At 37.0% G+C, this 24,568-nt stretch overlaps 1 protein-coding gene across 1 annotated transcript; it reads left to right on the plus strand.

Moving 5' to 3' along the window:
- Positions 1 to 2,835: 2,835 nt before the first annotated feature.
- Positions 2,836 to 21,134, plus strand: COPB1 (coatomer protein complex, subunit beta 1). The gene is made up of 21 exons (XM_009332232.1): positions 2,836 to 2,963; positions 3,702 to 3,931; positions 4,661 to 4,830; positions 5,480 to 5,594; positions 6,189 to 6,281; positions 6,820 to 6,957; positions 7,979 to 8,098; positions 8,545 to 8,652; positions 8,747 to 8,893; positions 9,325 to 9,470; positions 10,502 to 10,598; positions 11,187 to 11,347; positions 12,602 to 12,722; positions 13,088 to 13,315; positions 13,490 to 13,669; positions 14,827 to 14,971; positions 16,404 to 16,523; positions 16,976 to 17,121; positions 18,469 to 18,558; positions 19,322 to 19,477; positions 20,804 to 21,134. The coding sequence occupies exons 1-21, from the start codon at positions 2,873 to 2,875 to the stop codon at positions 20,861 to 20,863; spliced, it is 2,862 nt and encodes a 953-aa protein (XP_009330507.1). The 5' UTR covers positions 2,836 to 2,872; the 3' UTR covers positions 20,864 to 21,134.
- The last annotated feature ends 3,434 nt before the right edge of the window (positions 21,135 to 24,568 follow it).

Raw genomic sequence — 24,568 nt, forward strand, 5'->3', positions numbered from 1 at the left:
ATCTTCCTGGTGGCTCCCTCGGGGGAGCCCCCAGCACCGCTAACCCCAGGCCGCGGGGCTGCGGGGGCTTAGGGCCGCCTCGCGGTTTTGGTGCCTTTGTGGCGCGGCCTCCCGGGGGGGTGCTGTGGTGGTGCGGTCCGGTAGGTCTGAATTTGTTCGGGGGAATGGCAGGCAAACGGTGGCGTCCGAGTATTTTAAGTTTTAATTCGTAGCTAAGTGTGCCAGGCGTTTTGAGGAAAAAGTAATCACCTGGAAAATTAAGAGAGAAATCTCCCTAAACTGGCTATAGATTTACTCGGGATTTTTTAACAAATGTTTTTACGTTATATATTGTAGGCCGTACCTCAGTAAAATGAAGCTTTCTCAGGGTTTTGGTTCGTAAGGTACCCCATTTCATAAGGCTTCCCAGGGACGTAGCTGGAGAGCAGGCGTGGCTTTTTGTCTTCCTGCATAGTATGAACTGTATAACTTTCAGTTTCCTTATACAGGTACTCAGAAATTTTATTGCTGAAGAAGTAAAGTAGCACCTGCTTCTCTGTCTGTGGGGATTCTCTGTGAGATTGAACTGCGATTTCAAAGCTTGGTGCCTTGCAAGGAGGAAGACTTGGTGGTTGTTCTCCCTGCCAAGTCTCCCAGCTCTGCATTTTAAGAGAGTTGTTTTCCCTGCTGCTTTTCAGAGCTGAAAATCCATTCCGCGTTTTCATGCTTCAGAGACCTGTTTGGCTGTGATTTTTGAGAGAATTTCTGCAGTTGAGATCTTTATATGAGTAAAGATACCTGGTCTACTTTTCGCACAGATCTACTTTCTGGTCTGTTTGAGTAGCTATTGGAGATGAAGGTGCTAGCTGCTAGGGGCAGCTAACCCCTCAAAGGCAGGGGTTGTGGGTAAGAGTATGGAAAAAGTATACAAAAAGCTGCTGCTGAGGCAAGAAAACAGTTGTATTTTTAAAAATGAGCAGGAGTCGTTTATGTGGATATTTATAAACAACGAGTTTGAAGGATCTAATCCTTAAAAATATAAAATCCATAATAGAAGGAGATGTTTTTTAAAAAAAATGTATTTTTTTTTTTTTTTAGTAGTAGCTGTGGTACTATTTTAATTGTGTTGTTTTCTTGCGTAGAAAGAGGCTGCAGCCCAAGTTAGCACAACTTACCTGCTCACTGTTCAGCCTGAGGTTCTCTAGGTGCCTGTTTGATGAGAAAAGGGACTTTGGACCCAATACCAGCTTGTGTAGTGTCTCAGCCGTTCATTCAAACGCTGCAACTCTACGTCCCACCTTCCCTTGTCTTTCCTCAGAACTATTTGTGGGGCGGTGCTTTTAACCAGGCTGGGAACAGGTGTTTGTTGGTCTGTTGGATTTCGTTTGTTTTTCTTACTGCTTCAAAAATACGGTAGGAGAGGAGAGTTTACAGGGTTTGCATCTCAAAAGCTGTCTGCACAGATAAAAGAGGTGATGTGGGATAGGACCTGGTGTCCTCCAACAATAACTTCTTAAATTGGCATGTTATTGAGAGATTTATGTCTTGGAGGTATGGTCCTGCTCAAGATCATCAAACCTAGAGGAAAAAGTGATTTGCAGTGAAAGCATAGCGTTGACTTGGAGAGCTTAGTGTTTTCATCTTTTATGTAAAACACGACCTTTGATGGGGATCATTTTGTTCACTTCTGTTCGCTCTATTATTAGTTCGTAGTAATAATAATTATATAAAACAACTGTGTGCTTTTACACAATATTTGACTGATGTGTAGTATCATAATTTAAAATAAAAAGGCATCTTCCTTGTTTTAATGATTTATTAAACTAAGACTGAGAAAATTAATAGCAATAAAAGCAGAGAGAAAGTAATTTTTCTGTAAATTTTTTGACACATTTCTGTAGAAAATACAAAATTGATCATGTAATAAAAAGTAACAATTTTCTTCACTGTGCTTGTCAGTATGATATCATAGTGTTAACTGAGCAAGCTCAAACTTGAGCATTTTTCATTACTTAAGAAATGGAATAAAAAGTTTGGTTTGATCCTAGATGTATATTATATAAGGAAGAAACGAACATGAGAATGACAATTGAGCTTCATTGTTAATTTTGTTATCTGAACTGTCATCCACACAGCAGCTTTGATAGATCTGTAACTTTCTCGTACTTTTTACCATAAAAATACTTACTTTCCTCATTATTGTCTAGCAGAGCGGTTAGACAGTAGAGTTGAGCTGGTCTGAGGATCCTTGGAAGGTAAAAGGGCAGTCCTGCTTCCCTTTCCACCACGTTGTCTTTTCTCCCATCCTTGGTTTCTCCTCTGTTGGATCTCGTGCTCACCTTCAAGGCTTCCTTCATAGGCTGATTCAACTTCTTAAACAAGTCAAAAACTCTTCCTTTTTTTTTGCTGTGACGTTTTTTGGCTGATTTTGCAGCTTGGGTCAGTTCACCTGGAGGGGCACAGGACTGCAGGGAAGGTAGTGCAAATATATAGCCAGTATCAGGGGGTGAGTAGATGAGGGAAAAGCTGCTGCATCCGTTCAGCTGCAGTCAGGTGCCCATACACTTCTGTTGTCTCTGTCTATGCCTAAGTATTGGAAAGGTTTCTTTAATTTACTTTTTTTTTTTGTCTTTGAGAAATGTCATGTTCCCAAATTGTTTGGTGCTAACGGGAGTGTTTTAGCATAACAGAAAATTGAGAAGGCTTTTGAATGTGGCTTTTCAGGAAACCCAGCAATCCCTTCAAATCATTAAGTCAGTTGCGAAAACATTTTGTGTTGTTTGTTAATAAAATCTGTTAACTTTGGGATGGCTTTTTGTGCTTGTTTTTTAGGTTGTTCGATATTTGTGTCAAAATAATTCTTCCATTGAGAAAACTTTTGTAACCAAGAACCATGACAGCTGCAGAGAACGTGTGTTACACATTAATCAATGTTCCGATGGATTCAGAACCACCTTCTGAAATCAGCTTAAAAAATGACCTAGGCAAGTAATGGACAGTGATTTGAAGGATACTCCATCTTACGTGAATTATTCTCGCATTGTCTCATTGTGCCTTTCCTAGAATATTGTTTACATTTTATAAACTCAAGTCAATTTGATGTTTATTTTGTTCGGTTGTTTTTTGAAATGTGTACGTTCCTCTGTTTGCTGTGTTTTGAGAAACTTCATGATATTTATCTTGCATGTTTGGGGGTTTTTCCCCCCCTCAGTCTGTGCAAAAATTTGAAATCCATTTCTGTCTTTCTGTTTGAAATAATACCTGTTTGGGCTCAGGCAGATTTAAGGAATACAATGATAAGCAACAAGTTGTCTTATCACTTGTTCAGTGCACTGCTGTATCTTGCTGGCAGAAATGGCAGTGTTAGTATTTAGTATACGTATGACATCAGAGTGCATTGCAGTATCCTGGTATAAAAGGCTGTTTAAATTTAAGCATTGGAACAGCCATGAAATTTGTTGAACTCGGTTAATTCCAATATGTTGATCCTAGAATTAAGTCTGAACTCCGTGCTTCTTTAAATATCTCTTGCTTCCTCCTTATCCTTTTAGTAGAAGTAAGGGTGTGAATTTTATTGATCTGCTCTATTGCACTCCTTCAGAGGGGGTTTGTATCTCCTGACACTGAAGATCAGTATTCCTGTTAAATTAACGGTGACATGTTAGCCTTCCTGATTTCATAACTACTGTGATTTGTTTTCTTGATTTTTCTGTCCTCTCTAGAAAAAGGAGATGTCAAGTTGAAGACAGAGGCCTTGAAGAAAGTAATCATTATGATTCTGAATGGTGAAAAATTGCCTGGGCTTCTGATGACCATTATACGTTTTGTACTGCCTCTCCAAGATCATACTATCAAAAAACTGCTGCTTGTCTTTTGGGAGATAGTGCCAAAGACCACTCCAGATGGCAGGCTTTTGCAAGAAATGATTCTTGTATGCGATGCATACAGAAAGGTAGCCCATTATTTATTTCATTGCTTACGTTCCTATACTGGATCTTTATAGAAAGTGTATCATTATGTGTTATTTAATATATGTAAAAATGGTTTATGCTCAGCATTTCCTTCCTAACCGTTTTGTCTCAGTGCTTCAGGGCTGGATAATTGTAGATAACCAGCAGACCTACTACCAAGGAATTTTTATGTGTTCTTTTACAACTTAACAGAAATTTAGTGCTTTTCACTTCCGAGTCAGTGAACCTCAAATATGAGGGGTAACCTAATTACCATCTTCATAGTGTCTTGGGACAAGCCATGGTACATAGAAGGACACTATTTTTGGAATAACTTCATTGTGGTGTATTTGGCACACTCCTTCACGGAGATAATAAGGTCCTTCAACTTCTTTGGGAATGGGTTGGAGGCAGATGAATCCAGTGTGCAGGACTGCCTGCAGGGTGAGCTTTCACAGCCCTAGTAATCAGAGGAAACACATACAATGCAGAAAAAAAATAAATTAGGCTTTCTAAGTTTTACTATGCAGAAATACGTGGTTTTAAATATTGTGGAACAGCAGTGTTTAAGAAGGTATTTCATGAGAAGACAGTGGGGTGTCGTTGTGGATGTTGGGAACTTGTACCGTGGGAAAGCTTAGTGTGGGAGAAGACTAGCAAGTGCATTCATCTTAGCTTAACAATTAGGCTGAAGAGCCTGGCATTTCAAATATGTTTCTTGTTGATTTTAGGATCTTCAGCACCCAAATGAATTTATCCGAGGGTCTACTCTCCGTTTTCTTTGTAAGCTGAAAGAAGCGGAACTGTTGGAGCCTTTGATGCCAGCCATTCGTGCATGTCTAGAACATCGTCACAGCTATGTGCGCAGAAATGCAGTTCTTGCAATTTACACGATTTACAGGTAAATGCCAGAAACTATTTGAAGTTGTGGATACAGAAGACCAAGGCTAGCTTTAGTGATCTGGATAGTTTTTGAGATTTTGTAAACATTTTTCAATCACTGGTGTGGTGTTTGGGGGTTGGTTTGTTTGTTTGTTTGTTTGCTTTTTCTCCTCTATCTAATGGACTTCTTTGGAAAAGCAAAATGTGGCTGCTGCTGCTTTCTCAAGTATGACTGGGGTCCTTATATTGTATTTGTATGGGCAAATGCCTTTCTTAATGATCTAAATGTTATTAATAGTAATCATTGTCCACAACCATAGAAGAATCCTTGCAGGAATATGCATATATAAATTTATTTGAAGCGAGACATTCTTCATGTACTGCAGTTATATACTAAACATTATTGCAGTTGTTACCTGAACAGCATGGCCGAATATTACTGTTAAACAGAAGGTATCGATGGGGTAATGTCTTAGCTGTCATGATAACAAACAATTTTTTAAAGCTCTTTGAATCTGTTCACAGTTTCAAATAGCTACACAAAAGCTATGTATCACCAGTTTATGCTTTTTGAATTTTTGTAAATGCTTGTCTTTAGGATATGCACTTAAGCCTTAGGTTCTACTCCTTACCAGTAGTTCTTTTAATTATGATTTTTTTTTTTAAAGAAATTTTGAACATCTTATACCTGATGCTCCTGAATTGATCCATGATTTCTTGGTGAATGAGAAAGATGCAAGCTGCAAAAGAAATGCATTTATGATGCTAATTCATGCAGATCAGGTAAGGATACCCGTCCTCAAACTTGTTTGGTTTAAATACTTCAAAATGTGCTAGGTAACTAGCTAGTAGTTTGTTGGTAGTATAAAGTATTTATATTCATAAAAAAACATATATGGTAGTGTTAACCTATTTGTGGAATATTTGGTAGCTGAAACAGTTAAAGTAGGTCTTTAGTGCTGTCTTCATTTTAAAGGAGAATTGCTGTATTTGGTGAAGGCATAGGTCGGTGCTGAAAACTGTGATTAGTTTTGCCAAGTGAGTTTAACCAGATTGAGAAGTGCTCCATTACCTATGGTTTTATAGCTTTTGTAGTCACATGAGAAAGAGATGGCAATTTCTGTTCAGCTTCAGTTTTGGATTATTTACTCTGCAGGCAATTGCCTTTTGTGCCTGGTTACCATTGGTTTTGTCTCTCTTTTTGCCATCTATAGGCAGAATGGATTAACTTGCTCTTCAGGTTTACAGCGTTTTCATAAATGGTTTTAAATTTCACATTGAAGGGTTGAATACATGCTGGTTTGTGTTTTGATTTAAAATATAGCTGAGTGAGCAAACTCAGAATAATTTAGAATAATTTATTTTTTATTTGTATAGGATCGAGCTTTGGATTATTTGAGTACCTGTATTGACCAAGTCCAGACATTTGGTGACATACTGCAGTTGGTTATTGTTGAACTAATTTATAAGGTAAAAGGGAAATGTTATAGCACGTTTAAAATAAATGTACATGTTAGATTATATTAGCCTGCTTTTTAAAAGGGATAGAACGTTCCTGGAAAAGGCAGCATAGCTAGCATTTAGTCCATGTCAGGAATATGTCATTGTTTAGTAGAGCTGAATAAGATTTGTGTCTTGAGACAATAAACTGCTCAAGTGTGCACAGTATAGAGTAATATATCTCACCTGATTTGCTGTGATGTGGGCTGTGTATTATCAGACTGTTATTCATGGACACGAGCAGGGTATCTGTTACAGAAGCTAGTAGAGGCTGTGCCCTTCCTTTTGATCTGAGATTTTAAGACCTTGTAGCATTGCGTAGAATTGTCAATAATAACTTTTTAATAGCTTTTGTAATTAGATTTTTACAACTGTGAATGACACTTTTTATCCCCAGAAAAGGTTGTCACCTTTTGCTTAATTTTGTCCTTGTTGTAAGATAATGGAGCAGTTAAGCTATATGATTGCTATTTTCTTTACGTGTCAACTGTGCATTGTTCTTATCTAGGTCTGTCATGCGAATCCATCAGAGAGAGCTCGGTTTATTCGCTGCATCTACAACTTACTGCAGTCATCGAGTCCTGCAGTAAAGTATGAAGCTGCGGGTACTCTAGTTACACTCTCCAGTGCACCAACAGCGATCAAGGTATGAAAGTGGTGTTTTCAGATGTTTCAGTAGCTTTTAGTGCACTGGAATGAATACTGTATGCTGTACGCTGATACTTTGAAAGTGCGAAGGCTTTAGTAATATGGGGTGTTTAACACTTCACACGTGAAACACTGTCTTAAAATATCTCTTAAAATTGGTCACAAAAAAGACAGAGACTGTATTTTGCAGACCTGCAGCTAGTGGACTTCATGTCACTTTGGTAGGGGACAAGCTTGAATACAGTGCAAACCGTTGTACAATAGTTGGTACCAACCTGCAATCTTCTTGGCATACTTAGCAAAGCAGACTAAAGCTGAAGATTTGCAGAGGTTGAATGACTTTCTTTACTCATAAATATTACTCTTTTCAGACAAGGGTGGAAACATAAGGCAGTGAAGATTTACATTGATTACTGATTGACCTTGGGTTCCTAGATTTATGTTTGTACAGCTGATTATTTGAGATCATATGGAAATTTTGAACCTGTATGGAAATTTCAAAAATAGAATATGCAAGTCTAGATTTAGAGTAAAAGCATTGTAAATAGTAATTTCAAAAGATCAGGAGGAGTATTAATTCCAACATTCTTGCTTTAGCATAGTCATTTTTGTTGCGTAGGAATATTGTACATAGAAGCTGTCATTAAAACCATCGGATAATGCTGGCAACTATTTTAAATTGGTTTTCATGCCCTGTTGTGTACTTAAGAGCTGACCCAAAGCATGCCAGGAAATTTATCTCTTTATGACTTTCTTTGAATTTGAAGTCAAGTCTGCGTATTGTAAGCTGATGCCATTGTGAGCCTTCCTGTGTAATTTTTGTAACATGGTGGTGGAATCGATGTTTACGGTGGACCAGAAAGTTTTAAAGACTGTTCTCAGGTTCGTGTCTGTGCCAAGTCTTTGAGTAGTTGGTTTAATAATAATGCAGAAGGTGTCTTTTCCTGAATTTATCTCTGAAATTTGCCAGTTTCTCCTCTTCATTACTTAAAAAATGTTTTTGATCCTTTTAATTTTAGGCAGCTGCTCAATGCTACATAGATTTGATTATTAAAGAAAGTGATAATAATGTGAAACTGATTGTTTTGGATCGGTTGATTGAATTAAAGGAGCATCCCTCCCACGAGCGAGTGTTACAGGTATGTGAGCTGCCTCTTTTCCTGCAAGCTTATGGAAGGCTTTTCTTTCCTAAACAAAACTTTTGAGTGTTGTAATGTATGGAAAAATGTACTTCTGAAGTTTAAATCTTCTGTTGATATGTTTTTAGTAAAAACATATTGGATGGACTTTTATGTTTATGACTTGCTGCTTTTATTGTCTGTGTAAGAATTAACAATGGCAAATGCTGTCTTGATTGTAAGACTTAATGATGTAGCTTGCATGGTAGACTTTTATGTAAATGTAGAATGTATTAAATGAACACTGTGAAGTCCCTAATGCCTGTGATATCTTGCTTGTTTGTCAGTAGATCATGTATTATGTATCCAGAAAGTCTTTGAAAATCATTGAGGATTGAAAATTAGAATTGTATGAAAAAGAAGTCATTTAAAGTAACAAAGTAGTTATCATTTTCTTATTGTTTCAGGATCTAGTTATGGACATCCTCAGAGTGTTGAGTACCCCAGATCTAGAAGTGCGCAAAAAAACCCTTCAACTAGCTCTGGATCTTGTCTCTTCAAGAAATGTGGAGGAGGTAAAATATATATTACTCTTGTTTCATTACACTATTTTTTTATTCTTTGGAAAAATACAGGACTTTCTTCAATTTTATTTGATCTTTTCTGCAGCTTGTGATCGTTCTGAAGAAGGAAGTGATTAAAACTAATAATGTGACAGAGCATGAAGATACAGACAAGTATAGACAGCTGCTTGTTCGTACATTGCATTCCTGTAGTGTTCGGTTTCCAGACATGGCTGCAAATGTTATTCCAGTGGTATGCAAATGTTTAATTATATTGTCATTAAATATGTTCCAGCTATACCCAAAACCTGGAGAATAACTGAAGCTGAGGTGTTTCTAATAGTGGCCTCACACAAAGCAATACTATTTTTAATCCCTAAAGAAATATAGGACTTTTGATGCTGTAGTTGTTTGTCTTCTGAGACTTTATTTTTAAATATTTTTGAAGAACATGAGCTGAACAGCATCTTTACTTAAAAGTGCAATAATTTGTATCATTAGAAAAACAATTTTGGGATTATGATAATTGGTAATTGATTGGAATGTACTTAAGGTTGTTTGACTTCAGTTTTGTTTAACGGGAGATGTATATGCAGTTTTATTTTTCTGAATGTAGAAGGAAAATACTATTGTACAAACTTAGCTGTGCTGCTGTTTGTGCTCATGTTCACTCTTTTGTGCTAGCTAATGGAGTTCCTTAGTGATAATAATGAAGCGGCAGCTGCTGATGTCTTGGAGTTTGTGCGGGAAGCGATCCAGCGTTTTGATAACCTCAGACCTCTTATTGTTGAGAAGATGCTTGAAGTCTTTCACGCTATTAAATCTGTCAAGTGAGTCCAAAATATGATATCAGACATTGGAGCACCCTGTGTCCCTCTTGCATTGAATGTATATTGCTATTAAATATGTACCAAAATCCTTGCAACCCCCACACAAAGAAGAATAACTGAAGCTGAGATATATTGGGGGCAGATGATTTCTAGGTACAGCTTCCTTCTTGCCTACTTGTACAAAAGATATATTGGGTGCTTGTTGCATTAATGGAAGAAAATAAATATGAATTTCATTTTTATGATGCAATTGATAATTGTATTTCCACTTGCTAGAAGATAGTATTGTTGATGAAGGCCAACTCTAAAGTGATATATTTGTTAAAATAGAATTACTCAGGGATTATTGCAGCAGGAGTTTGCACTTGTAGGCAACTGGACACACTTACTGTACATTTATTAGAAAACCCAGTCTAACATAGACTGGGCTTTGCAATCTGCAAAGCTTCTTTAGTACCTTTCAGGGCTGTAAGAACTTGGTTTTCTGATGGATCTGCAAAGGTTAAGTCATATGACAACTTCTCTGTATCAAGTCACCACTCTGCCATTCTTCCAATACACAGGAAACTCTGAATCCTATCTCCATCATCATCTCATTAACTGGGGAAAAAAAACCTCTGAAGCTTTGCTATTTTTTTTGCCTAATTTTCATTCATGTTTTTGTTTTTCATTTTCTCCTGTATGAAGAAAAAGTCAGTTTGTCTCAGTTAACTGGAGAAATTACAGCTGACTTTATTCCCATACAGTGGAGTTATTTCATTATGATCATAATGAAATTTAGTTTTGTGAATATCAAGATTAACACAGATGAGAATAAATCTGTAGCAGAAAATATATTTCATTTGATATACGTGTTCATTAGTTTACTAAGGCTGAAAGGATGATTGCTCTTGATCAGACTTGCTTTCTGTCAGTCGTGTCCTTTAGAATTTGTCAAGACTGGCCTTTATCACCTGATCATAAATCACTTCCCTTCATGCTAGTTTGAGTATGTCATGAAAGTATGACTTAAGTTACTGTTCTTGTCTTAGGATTTATCGAGGAGCTTTATGGATCCTTGGAGAATATTGCAGCACAAAGGAAGATATACAAAGTGTAATGACAGAAGTTCGCAGATCACTTGGAGAGGTGTGTTTACTTTGTAAGGCTAGTTCTTTGTGGTTTTACTTACTATTATGCAGTGTGTTTTCTAAGAAAAAGATACTTTAAAAAAAATCAGGTAAGATGCAACAGGGTTTTGAGCACTTGTGATATGTAATAGCATGTGCACAAGAAATGTGAAGTAAAAACTAGTTAGGGTTTTGCATTCGTTACTAATTTTTTTTTAAGTAGCATACCTGAAGCTGGCATATACTGAGAATAAGTGATATCTGTTAAGAGGGGAGATGAGAAATTCCTTATTTCAGAAAATTATGGCAGCTTTAAGATACAATTTGATTATATCCACTGACAAAGGAAGAGTGCTTTAAGTCTGGGTCGTTCTGAGACGGATCTAAGACAATCTGTGCAATGTGAGCTTTATGCATTGGTAGGAGGCTTCTGTATGTATTTCAACACCTGCCTATCTCCTCAAATTCTCTCAAAGTTGTTGCACTGTAACTGACCTTTTACTTATAAAAACCTTAACAATGCACACAATTTTTATTAAAACCTTCTGCAGAACAAAAATATCTTTTTTTATATTAATTGTAACAATTGTTTCCTGTTTGTTTCTAGATCCCAATAGTAGAATCAGAAATCAAGAAAGAAGCTGGTGAGCTAAAACCTGAAGAAGAGGTGTCTGTGGGTCCAGCCCAAAAATTGGTGACAGAGATGGGCACTTATGCAACACAGAGTGCTCTCAGTAGTTCCCGACCTGCCAAAAAGGAAGAAGACAGGTATTTAAGATTTCATATTAGGCCAGGAGTGACTTGGTTAATTTTTTTTTTTTTTAAGTGATATTCTCTCTCGTGCAGAGTTTAGTGGTTAGGTAGTTCTCTGTTTTAAGGTATTATCACAAGTAGATGGTGTCTGACAGGAAATTGCCTAGTTGCTTAGGATTTGTAATCAAAGCTTACTGCATGTCAAAAAGGACATTATTAATTATGGTTTCCTAAATTCTAGTTGATTCTTTATAATTTATACATAAAACCCCTTACAGTTTTAATTGTATACAGAGATGTTGCCTTTAGATTAAAACTTTTTTTTTCTCGATATCACCTTGCACTATTTAATGCTTGCTATAGTTTATTTCATTGGTAGCTAGAACAATTGCTATATTTCCGTAATTACTGCAGATGGACTACTTCATCTTGACTAGTCATTATCATCTCAGAGCTACAATGAAATAATTATCCATTACACTTTTCACTTCACTCCCTATTCTGTGTGGAAATGGCTATGTGACTTGTGAATATCTCTCTATCTGGAAAATTCCTTCTAGGGAAAAAAAACCCCAACTTCTGAGACCTTTCAAGCTTGTTTTGTTTGTACAGTATGGATGTTAAGGTATGAAGATAAGTAGGTGTCGTGATTTAACCTCAGTCAGCAACTGAGCACCACACAGCCGCTCACTCGGTCCCCTACCACCCCCGATGGGATGGGGGAGAGAATTGGAAGAGTAAAAGTGAGAAAACTCATGCATTGAGATAAAAACAGTTTAATAATTGAATTGAAATAAAATAAAATACTAATAATAATAGTAATAAGAAGAAGAATACACAAAGCAAGTGATGCACCATGCAGTTGTTCACCACCCGTCGACTGATGCCCAGCCAGTCCCCGAGCAGCAGCCCCACCAGGCAGTTTTCTGCCAGTTTATGTACTGAGCATGACGTCACATGGTATGGAATATCCCTTTGGCCAGTTTGGGTCAGCTGTCCTGGCTGTGCCCCCTCCCAGCTTCTTGTGCACCTCCAGCCTTCTCAGTCGGTAGAGCATGGGAAGCTGGAAAGGCCTTGACTAGTGTAAGCACTACTTAGCAACAACTGAAACATCGGTGTGTTATCAACATTATTCTCATCCTAAATCCAAAACACAGCTCTGTACCAGCTACTAGGAAGAAAATTAACTCTATCCCAGCCGAAACCAGGACAGTAGGCTAAAGAGTGTAATCCAAAAGTAGTTTTCTGATTATCATTTTGTCTTTGCAGACCTCCGTTACGAGGATTCCTGCTTGATGGCGATTTCTTTGTTGCAGCTTCTCTTGCTACAACTTTAACTAAGATTGCTTTACGATATGTGTCACTAGTTCAGGAAAAGAAGAAACAAAATGTAAGTCATCTATTGTGTTTTCACTGTAGTTGCAAAGAAAAGCTGGTTGTTGCCTCTTTTCTTTTAAACAGATGCAAAATGGGTTAAGTCCAAAGTGAAGTGCCAGTTAGGTGATTGGATAATAATGATAATTTGGGTGACAAACAGGGCCTATTGCTTTCCAGCCACTCTATCTAGACAGTCTCTAAATCATGCTGCTTGGTTTCTAGATAATAAGTACTAAAAAAATAAATAATCAAATCATAAAAGCTCTGAACAGATTAATGTGCACCTTTTTGTAAATAAGTCAGAAATAAACATTTCTGTAAAGCTGTGTAAAATGCAATAACCTCCTTCCATTCTCTTTCCTTTGTCCTCCTTCTCAGTCCTTTATTGCTGAAGCTATGCTGCTGATGGCCACTATTCTCCATTTGGGAAAGTCCTCTCTTCCTAAGAAGCCAATTACAGATGACGATGTGGATCGTATTTCCTTGTGTCTGAAAGTTTTGTCAGAATGTTCTCCTCTCATGAATGATATTTTCAACAAAGAATGCAGGCAGTCCCTCTCTCATATGCTGTCAGCCAAGCTAGAAGAGGAGAAACTTTCCCAGAAGGTGAGCTATTATAAGTGTATAACCATAATCACCTGGAATTTTTCATGGATGTTCACATTCAAGCAGGTCCCAGAAATGTCGCCGTTTGACCGTGCGTAAGTCAGTCATTTGGCTGTGTTTCTGCGCTAAGGAATGGAATTCATTGTGAATTCTTGAATATTTCTCTTCCTGCAGAAAGAATCTGAGAAGAGGAATGTGACAGTTCAGCCAGACGATCCCATTTCCTTCATGCAGCTTACTGCTAAAAATGAAATGAGCTCAAAAGAAGACCAGTTTCAGCTTAGCCTTCTTGCAGCAATGGGAAACACACAGAGGAAAGAGGCTGCTGATCCTCTTGCATCCAAACTTAATAAGGTAACGTGAAAGTCAGTGTTTTAATTATATACACTTTGTGCTGCTTATGCACAGGAACGGCTTTGGGAATCGCAGACTGGAACTGGTGAACCAGGCTATGCTGGTTGATTGGAAAGACCCAGGTATTTCCTGGTTAGGATCAGGAGAAAGAGAAAAGCCCTTGTGCTTAAAGTTGTTACCTTCTTCACGTGGGAGGGGAAGAATAAGGAGGAGACTTGGAGAGTGCTGAGCTGGTGGAATGTGGAGAAGAAATAAAGATTGTTTGCTGGTCTGGAGAGCCCCAGTAAGGTTCACAGGGAAGAGAGCAGGGATGTCACAAGTGATTAAGAACCCTTTCTTTCTTTGGCTGCCATATCCTATTGCCAAGTGCAGTGCATCCTTGTTTCACTCTTTATACTTTTTTTTGCTGCTGGTTACCAGGACCTGTAGAGAAGGTCCAAAGAGAAAAAAATCTCGATTCATTCATTAGTTAGGGTTAAAAAACCAGACTTTTATTCATTAAAATTCTAGACGAATTCTTTTTACTGTTTAAAGTTACCTTTTCATTTTAAGTCAGCATTTCTTTGTCCTGCTGATCTTTTTAAGAATAAATGGCATTATAGTCCGTGTTTTAGGAACTTATGTGAACTCAGTTCAGAATACATTTCATCTGGAAAGGCTTTATAATTGTAGTGTGTACGCAAAAGGACGTGTGAAGGAAGGATGCAGTTAAATTTATTTGTATGAATAATATGGACAGTCACTGTGTCTTTAGCTATAATTAGATGAAATCTGTTTATTTTGGAAGACTTATGCATGAAGTTTAGATTTCCTAAACATCACAACTTCTTTAAGTACTATTTTCTAGACCAAACTTGTGGTGATTGTTTGCAGTGTTTTTTCCAAATTTCCACTATTTTCTAGACCAAACTTGTGGTGATTGTTTGCAGTTTTTTTTCCAATTTTCTCCCGCCCCCCCCCCCTTTTTTTTTTCTTACTAGTAAGTTAGTTCTGTGGAATTAAAAGCTCTTTGCACACCTGCTTGCTTTGGAGGCTCACATTAAAGAGTAATGGATTTAATTGTACTTTATTCTTATTTTTTTGTCATTGTTTGACACGACTCCATGTTTTAAACTGGTTTATGAGAAGAAAAATACCTTAAACTCTTTCTTTCACAGGTTACTCAACTGACAGGTTTCTCGGACCCTGTCTATGCAGAAGCGTATGTCCATGTCAATCAATATGACATTGTGCTGGATGTGCTTGTGGTCAACCAGACCAGTGATACTCTGCAGAACTGCACACTAGAACTAGCCACGCTAGGTAAGGAGTACTGGTGGAAACAAAGCAACCGTTGAGCAGCAGTGAGGTGCTGGGCATTGGCACCCAGTTGTAAGGAGTTTCTGAAACACTTCTAAGTACTTACAAATTTATGCCAGCTGGTTGCCGTTTTGATAGGATGTACTTGAATGCCTTCAAAAATACACTTTTCTTCCAAAAGGTGGAAGACTTGTATCTACTGATACTGACAATACTATCTGACGATACAAACCATGGTCAGATTTTGAACTTTTTCATGCTTTTTTCACTAGAAAAAATAGCATTCCATTTCCAGTTTTTTTCATATACTTATTCCCCACTGTGCTGTTACCATAGAGCAAGAGGACAAAATCCAAACTGGTATGGAGCAAATGTCAGGCAACAGAAAGCCATCTGCCCTAGGTGGTTCTTGCACTCAGCCTGAAGTACTTAAATACTGCATTTACTGCTGTACCAGAGGCTTGCTTAAACAAATACTGTGGCTTCATTAACTTCTTTTAGGGGAGGGACTGGAGCAGATGAATCCAAGAACAGTAACCAGTTTCCTATTAGTTGTCTTCTGTTTTGGCTGTCAGGATTTGAACCATGTTTACAACATACTAGGAGAACTCATGTTATATACTTTTAATTGATGTAAATATGACTGAGGGGCATAAACTTCCTCCTAATCTTTTGTAAATCATTTGGTCAGACTAATGATGGAGGTAAGTAAAACGAATATATTACGTAATAGGTTTTTGTGTATTTTTCTATTCATCAGCTCAGTAAAGTGGAATTCTGTATTTCCCAGTTGCTGTCTTCAGATATATTGCAAAAACTGACTTGATGCATCATTCTTGTGTGTAGAGCTGATGCTGTTCATGCTATGTTCTCAAATTGCACGGTTTGATAGAACTAAGGAGCCTTTTACAATTGCTTGCTAAAGGATTAGGAAAAATACAGCTCTTGCTGTTTCCCGGGAGCAATTATATTCAAAATCAAGGTGATACTTTGACCTGTTTATAAATAGCTTAGCGCTTGTAATACTGGTTGTTGAACTTTGGTTTTGAGACAATGGACAGTAGGATTAGCTATTATGTTGTCAGTGATTAAAACACAAGGTAGAATTAACCATTCCCTGATCGTTAAAAATTCAATACTAGACTCAATCCGAAGCCCATTTAAGTCATTATTTACATTTGTTTTCAGTCGGGTTTGCATGAATACACTAATATTTTAACTGAAATTTTAAATGTAATGTAAATTATTTTGTCTTGCAGGTAGCAAACGGTAAAAAAAAAAAAAATCCAACTCAATGCCTTTATGCTGGTGTTTAGTGCAACTCTGTAGACATTAGAATTGAATGACAAGAAAATAAAAAAAGTTGTTCCAAAAGCTAGACTCATTGTGTACTGGTAATGTTCCCTGATCCCCATCTCCCAATTTCTTTACACAGGTGACTTGAAACTTGTGGAAAAACCATCTCCTCTGACACTTGCTCCACATGATTTTGCAAACATTAAAGCTAATGTCAAAGTCGCTTCAACAGAAAATGGAATAATTTTTGGTAATATTGGTAAGTAAACAATTCAGTGTGCAAAATTAATGTTAATGTCTATCTAGCATTTCTTAACTGCTTAATGAGCTTAAAAATGTTTAAAACACTTTGTACTGGAAGAGGAAATTAATTGGTCTACAATGTTTGAATATTTTGTGATGATTTTTTAAAAATTTATATCGCTTTTACTTAAAATCATAGTAGAGCATGCTGCCTTTAGAATGATTGTCAGCATGATACTTGAAACCAAGTCTCTGAATTTGAAATGAGCTAGGCAGCCTTGCCTTGAAAGACCAATACACTTAACTCAAAGTTCTGTGGCAACTGGGTAAAGCACTTGAAGAGGACAGAGGTCAGCAATGAGATTGAGCAAGTGTTGACTGTTGTTGACTAGCAGGTTAACTGAGCACTCTTACTTAGTGCAAATTCACTTTTTTAAACATTAAGGTGGTTTGTGTTTTATATTACAGTGTATGATGTCTCTGGAGCAGCCAGCGACAGAAACTGTGTGGTTCTCAGTGATATTCACATTGACATCATGGACTATATCCAGCCTGCTTCTTGTACGGATGCAGAGTTCAGACAGATGTGGGCAGAATTTGAGTGGGAAAACAAAGTTAGTTTTATTTTTTGTATGTTATTTGGGGTTTTTGTTGATGAGGTCTAACTCTGTTTCTTGTTTCTACATCAGCTCGCTACATCAACATTATCTCTTGTGATACAAACTTTTTTCAACATCTGCATTGGATGTTGGCCTCAAGTAACTCATTCTCTGATTGTTATCTTATCTGTTTCACAAGCTTAGTAATGCAATAACTAGTTTTTTCTTACAAAAGAGGTACGTGCATTGAGCCTTACCTCCTGCACGGAAGGTGTGCAAATTGCTTGGCGATTGCTGTGTACTTTGGCTCAAAGGTGAGATAGCAACAAGTATAAGTTCATGTGGAGACTGCAGAATTAGTCATACTGCTTAGCCTCTCCAGTTCTGAATTACATTGTCTTTTTCTTTTTTCTTTTTTTTTTTTTAAATCATAGAACATTTTGGGTTGTAAGGGACCTTTTAAAGATCATTTAGTCCAACCCCCCTGCCATGGGCAGGGACATCTTTCATTTTATTACTTTGCAGTACAGCTGTAGCATACAGAGTGGTTATGGATGCTACGTAAGACCAACAAAATGGTAGGTACACTTAATATTACAGGGTGCCCAAACTGTTAGTTACAGACCTGTTAAAAAAGGGTTTAAGGGAGATAATCTCATGCAACAGAGCAACATAATTTAGGAATAGAATAGAAACATTAAACCAGAATGGGAGATATTTTACCCAAACTGTAGCCTGGTTTGCTACATGTATTTACGTGTATTCACTTGAGAGTGGATTTAAGTTCCCTCAAAGGGAACTTGTAAACAATAAATTTTAATCCATAATATGTGAAGCCTTAGCAATTTGTAAACTACTCTTAAACGATGTGTTAAAAAGCAATTTAAATAAGAGCCACAATATTCAATATGAGGAAGCCAATGCAGCCCATAGAGCTTTGTTGCTAGAAGGGAAATATGAAAGTAATTTTTATCATTGGTTAAAAGCAAGCTTTTGGACTAGATACCATTTTTTCCTGTGCTGGCCATGTGTAAACTATATTCAGACAAGAATTATACTATTTACTGTAGAGAGTCTACGTGTTCAGCAGAGTATCGTATTCACCTAATACATTTTAGAAACCATGGTCATAGCATGGAATTCCCACCCTTAAAAGGTGGCAATTATTAAACAAGTGGATGGCAGGACGTGAAGACTTTGTATGATGCCACCACACAATGTGATTTGGAGCTAGCTTACTGAATGTGCTCCTCAAGGAGAAATGTAGCGGTAATCTTCTTCACAGAGCCCTGAAGAAGAGATGGTTTCAGAAATGCCTGAGATGCTAATTAAAGTAATTGCCATTTTTTTCCCTTCTTGAAGGTTACAGTGAATACTAATATCATTGATCTAAATGAATACTTACAGCACATACTGAAGTCAACCAATATGAAATGCCTGACTCCAGAGAAGGTGAGCTATTTGCTTGAAGACACCCTTTTTAGTTTGTGTGTTTTGTTTAATTTGTTTAGCATTTATTATAAATATATTAGAGACTCTTGTTTACAATATGAAATAGTACATGTACTTCAAAGTTTTTAAATGAGTGCTCTGAAATGAGTAAAAGCAAGTTAATGTTATCAAAATTCTCTGTCACTTAATCACTCTAGCTATTTCTTGCCCAGCTAGAAAAGCAGAATGTCTGTTTTAACTTGTAGTAGCTAAGCTGTAGTATAGATTTGATGGAACCATATGTTTTTATAAAGGTTTTTTTCCCATAGCTCCAAGTTCCTTCCTTCTCTGTCAAAATTCACCTTTCTTTTGCCAGTTTAGCCTTTTTGTTTTAAAGCAAAATATATATATACACAATAGCGATTTGCTTTTAAGATATATGTAATAGCTATTAGCTAATGCATGTGTAGTAGCTGAAATAGGTATAGTAGCTATTGCTACTGTGTAGCTTCTTTACTATTTTGCTGTTCATTAAATTAGATCATAAAATGCCATCCTACCTTGTTTTGATGAATATTGTAGATTGCATTTCTTTCAATATTAATTTTAGAAAAAGGCCACCACTGTTTCCCATTGCATGATTCTCACATTTTAGAAAATGTTGTATGCAAAGAAAGAAGTTTAAATGTTAAATACTGACATCTGCCTAGCTATACATAGGATGGATTAAAATGTATTTAAAGGATTTTGGCCTTTCTAAAGAGTTCAAATGTGCTTTTTGTAGGCACTTTCTGGTTATTGTGGCTTTATGGCGGCCAATCTTTATGCGCGTTCCATATTTGGAGAAGACGCACTTGCAAATGTCAGCATTGAAAAGCCAATTCATCTTGGACCAGAGGCACCTGTCACTGGTCACATACGAATCCGTGCAAAGAGTCAGGTAACGTGGCTTCTATTTAGAGCACTGTTTCTCCTTGTCATTTTCAAGAAAATGTACTGAGCACTCCAAAAAAAACTTGCAAATTTTTGGATGCTAGTTAGTTTCTAGTATTAGGTAAATGGGAAAATTTTTAGGGAAGATGAATATAGAAACTTCAGCCTTAATTTTAAAAAAACTCTCTTACACACATTTTGTGAGGAAAGAATGGCTTTTTAGTTAGGTGCAAGCATATCCTAAAACAACATTGTACATCATCTCTCCTAGTGCATTATCATAAAATAGGCCTTTGGGCCAAGATTTTCTTTTTTTATCCATAGCGCTGCAAATAGGATAGTATACTTGATTTGCTTTTAAACAAAGAGCAAATGCTCTCCCAGGTTCCATGATCTGTTTCCTACTGAATTACACATTTCAGTTTTGTATAACAAGGAAATTTTATGTGTGTAATTGCTGTTCACGGGTTCTTTTTAAAAACAACAAAACAAAACCCAAGGCCTTTCAGTAGAATTATTTTCTAAAGGTACACCTATGAGTCTGTTTTGGATTTTAGAACTTCTATCCCCTGACTGCCAAATTTTGTACTTTTTTTACTGTTTAATAACAAAACAGCTAGTGTACCAATAAAAGTATTTTAAACAGCATACAATAAAGGACTGTCTGAGAATTTTCACATTCATCGCCTAAAACCATTTAGTTTATGTGATGTCATTGTAAAGATTTCAGAATGGTTTAAATTAATGTTTCTGATATATTTACCGTGGCATTTTTACATAAGATTGCATTCAATTATATATGCCAGCTTAGTTTCATCTTAAGATCATTCTGTTGTTGATTAGGTGGATTTATTTGTGCAGTTTCTTTTGAGATTTCTTCAGTTTCTATGCAATATTAATACGGTTCTGTGATTAAATTATTTTCTATCACTTTAGTGCATTGAGTGCTAGTATCAGCACTGAGACTTTCAACAGCTGAATTTCAGTAACTGGACTGACAGTTGTAATTTCTTCGGTGGCAGCATACTTTCAACTGGTGGGAGGTCAAAAGGCTTACATTTTTTATTTTTCTGCCTTTTGTATTGGTAACAGATTTAGTAGCTGCTAGCTCAAATTTAAGTTTCATTATTTCAATAATATATGTAGATCTAGCCTTTACCTAGTGCTAAGAAAGTGTGCACTATCATGTATATAAATAAATGAACAGTTAGAAATACTTTAATTTCCATGCCACTAACTTCATAGATTTCTGTATATGGAACTTCCATTTTAATATAGATAAAGTTATTTTGAAGGGTGTGTGTCATGAATGTCCTCTTTCTTTTCCTTACAGGGAATGGCCCTGAGTCTTGGAGATAAGATCAATCTGTCTCAGAAGAAAACAAGTTTATAAGTTTTACCTAATGTCTTTTCAGGTCTTTTACAATTTAACCTTAGGTATGTGGCTTTTGGGATCCAGAACATCTTATAGTCTTCAGTGTTCTGTAATTGTAGAAGCCAAGCTTTTGAGCTGAAAGCATTCCAGCAGATAATTTATAGGTTCTCCATGATTGATACTGAGCAAAATTTTAAATGTCCATGTTTTTTTCTTTGTCCTGGAAGTCATGTTTTCTTTGTCTCTAATATACACTGATGCTCACAGTACAATAAACAAATTATGCCAGTACTGTTTTGTCTGTAAATTATAAACTCAGTATTATTTGATCAGTATGGAATATCTGGCAGGGGTGTTTTGATACTCTAAGAAAGTGGGAGTGTTGTAACAGCTTAAGTGTTTACAATAATGACTAGGCCTGAGTTGTATGAATGTGTGATCATGACTCTTAAAATACTCTAGTATACCCAGGAGAATATATATATTTGACAACTAAATCAAAGGCTTTATGTTCTAAATGGTTGGTTTAGTAATGTAATCACTTGGCACAGACAAGCTTGTAATATCAGGAAATAGATTGTCAAAATTCAGCTCTTTCCAGCAAGTAGTAGAACCTTAAACTTTGCTTCTGAAATGCTTTCCTAATAGTGTTATCATGAGTAACATAATATTGCTGGTTCTTATTTTTTAGTTAATACAGAAAAGACAGCCAAGTGCAATATTAAAGCTGTAGCGGCATAAGCAGTATTTTCAGTGAATGCAGCCATTAGCCACATGTGTAAGCTCAGGAAGGAAGGATTCAGACTGATTATAATCTTGCAGTGAATTGAACCAAGTTGAGGAATTGCGGAAAAGGAAGAATTGTGAGTGAAGGTCAGGTCAGGATGTGGAAGTGAGTTAACACTATTTGGCTACTAAATGTTATGCAAATTAGTAGTAGATTAAGACATATAACTATTAGATTGAAAATACTTTTAGCTGAATCTGTTAAGCATTAATTCTGAATCTGTTCAATTTTTGCAAGCAATTAATTCTATAGAAGAGTCCCCAGAGCCAACAGTATTCTCCCAGTTGGCAGAAAGTCCTGCTGCTGAAGTTGAACAGCTGTGTCCTGCTCCAGTAGCATAGAAGAGTACTGAGTTAGTATCCTGAGTAGCTCATTCCCAAAACATTTAAGGCCTCAGTGATGAAAATACCTATTTTTCACTCTGAATAAGCACAGGAAGGAGCACACATGTAAATTCTGAAATGAAAGTCTAGGCTGCTGTATTTTATCTGGCTAAAGGGTAGTCCTAGAAGTACAATGCAAAAACTGAGCTAATAAGTGACATTCATATAAATATTTCATTACCTGTTCCTCCCAATACTACTTTTTGCAAGGTAGCTTTGGTCTGTTCTTATAAGCATTAGGTTTACTTTTCATTCCAATCCTGTTCTTAAGTTGAGGTGCTAGAAGAAAATAGTTTGCCCATAGTAAAACATGGGGCAGATCTGTCAACAGCTAAAACTTTTCACTGATGCAGCTGTATAATTCTGAATTTTTAGTACATAAAAATCATAAAATCAAGAGAAGTCTGCTGGCAGTAGTTATTTTTTTAAGCCATTAGCCATCAAAGCCATGCTCTATCTAACAGTACCAAAGTCTGCGTTACTGTATTCCTGTGTGCACACCTCTATTACAGACAAGCCTGTACACCTGCTAAGACTATGTCTTTTGTTAAATATTCTAAATTTGAAATATGTGACTTCCAAAGCTATGCTGCATTTATTTTACTATTTTCTCATAGGCAGACACCTCACGCTTATTATATGCAATAAGAAAAAGGAAAGGGTCTTAGGTAAGCAAGGCTGTTGCCATGAGTGTGTCTGAGCAGAGAAAAAAACTTGAAAGTAGCTTTTGAAGGCTCTGATTACCTGTGGACTTCTGTGAGCATCGAATATAGTAGTGAAATGTACATGTCACAGTAATGTATGTTTCAGGTATAAATAGTAGATATTGTGGACACTAAGTATTATGACAATTTGATTTTTAAAACCTTTACCTGCTATAGTGGAGGGCATCCAGCTCTTGTACTCCAGCAGATGTTAGAGACAGTAAATCAGTAAGATAGTTCAGCATGGTTTTGCTGAGTGACCTGTGTTTTGCATGTTTTGAAATCCCTTTCTGGTTCTGCCATTATTTTGCTTTTTAATGAAAGCTCCAACTCATGCATCACATGATACCAGCAGGAGCTGAAGCTCTGGATATGCAGGTCTGCCTTGATAATGAAGTCAGTCTCTACATGATCTCACAGCAGTTGTATTGCCTTCTGTGAAGTCATGCCAGATTCACAAGGATATGGTAGAGATAATCAGAATGTGATCTTAATTGCTTAGTACTTCATAATTTGGGAGAGGTGATGGGAAAAAAGCATAGGAGTATGTTGTATGTGCTCTCCTGTGAAATTCCATGGATTATTGGTGTCCTGCTTGGGGGTGCGTGCGGGGAACTTTATTCTCCAATCACTTTAAGTCAAACCAAGAGAGAAGAAAATCTGAGGACTCCAGTGAATGGTTTCATCTCTGCAAAGACATTGTGATTCGCAGGACACTAACAGGGATTGAGTCATAGCTGCATGTGTACTGACCGGTGTGAATCAGATGGATTTGCTTACCACAGCCAAGGAAAGGATGTTTTTGGAGAAGGAGAATGACTTCCAGTGTCTGTTATCCAAGCCCTGTTTCAGTCACAATCTGCTATCGTTGTTGGAGAATAGAAAAACATCCTGGCATGTGCAGATATCCATATTTCATGTGACTCTTAGTCAGCTGGGAGGGGCACATAATTTAACTTTGTTTAGGATATCTTTTGCTGTGAGAACTTCATGCAAGGACATGAAAACACCTGTTCAGCAGAAGCTGCTATGACTTTAGGATTCATTTTCCACCTGTTAGCTTTTCAATAGCTCTCCTGCAGAATTGGTCTTGTACAGAAGTTTTCATTGGTGGTGTGCATTTTTTCAGTAGCCTGAACACTAAAAAAAGTTGCATGTTTCATGTCTATACTTCAGAGATGAAATTCTATCCTTTTATATATATCCTATTGTGTTTTGGCTAAGCTTTTGCTCAGTAGCTCACATAATAGACTGATTTTGGTTCAAAGCACCTCTTTCTAAAATAGCTTTTGTGCCCTAAAGAGAGGCTGACTAAGAGAGATTTTCTGTCTCTGCCTGTGGACACAGACAGGATTCTCAAGTTGTGTTGTTGGAGAGTGGTGGTCCACTGGTCTTTAGCCACTCCTGGGCAGGCCCGTGTGGTCAGTTCCCTTGTCACTGCTTAAAAAATCGGTACTTGTGACAACTACCGCAGCCACTTACAGGGAAGGGAAATGGGAGGAAAGTTGATGTATGATCATCGTGGTTTCCATGAGGATTAGCAATTGTGAGCAAATAGGAGACCTGAGAACCACAGATCCACCATTGATCACTTTAAGAATTGCTGTTCTAAGGAGAATGAGAACTCTTAAGCAATTGTATTGAAGTGTTTGATCAACATTAGTGGGGTGCAAAACATTTCCTAGACACTAGAGAACTGTTCTGCATATACAGAGGAATATTTTACACAGACTGTCCTACTTTAGGATCCGCTTACAGCTTTTTTATTGCAGCAAAACTTAGTAAAAGCTAGTGTATAGCTGTGGCTATGCCGTATTGTTCAAAACTTTGTACAAGGAGGTTACTAACC

Source organism: Pygoscelis adeliae, unplaced genomic scaffold, assembly GCF_000699105.1.
Source record: "Pygoscelis adeliae isolate BGI_AS28 unplaced genomic scaffold, ASM69910v1 Scaffold839, whole genome shotgun sequence".
Taxonomy (NCBI): Eukaryota; Metazoa; Chordata; class Aves; order Sphenisciformes; family Spheniscidae; genus Pygoscelis; species Pygoscelis adeliae.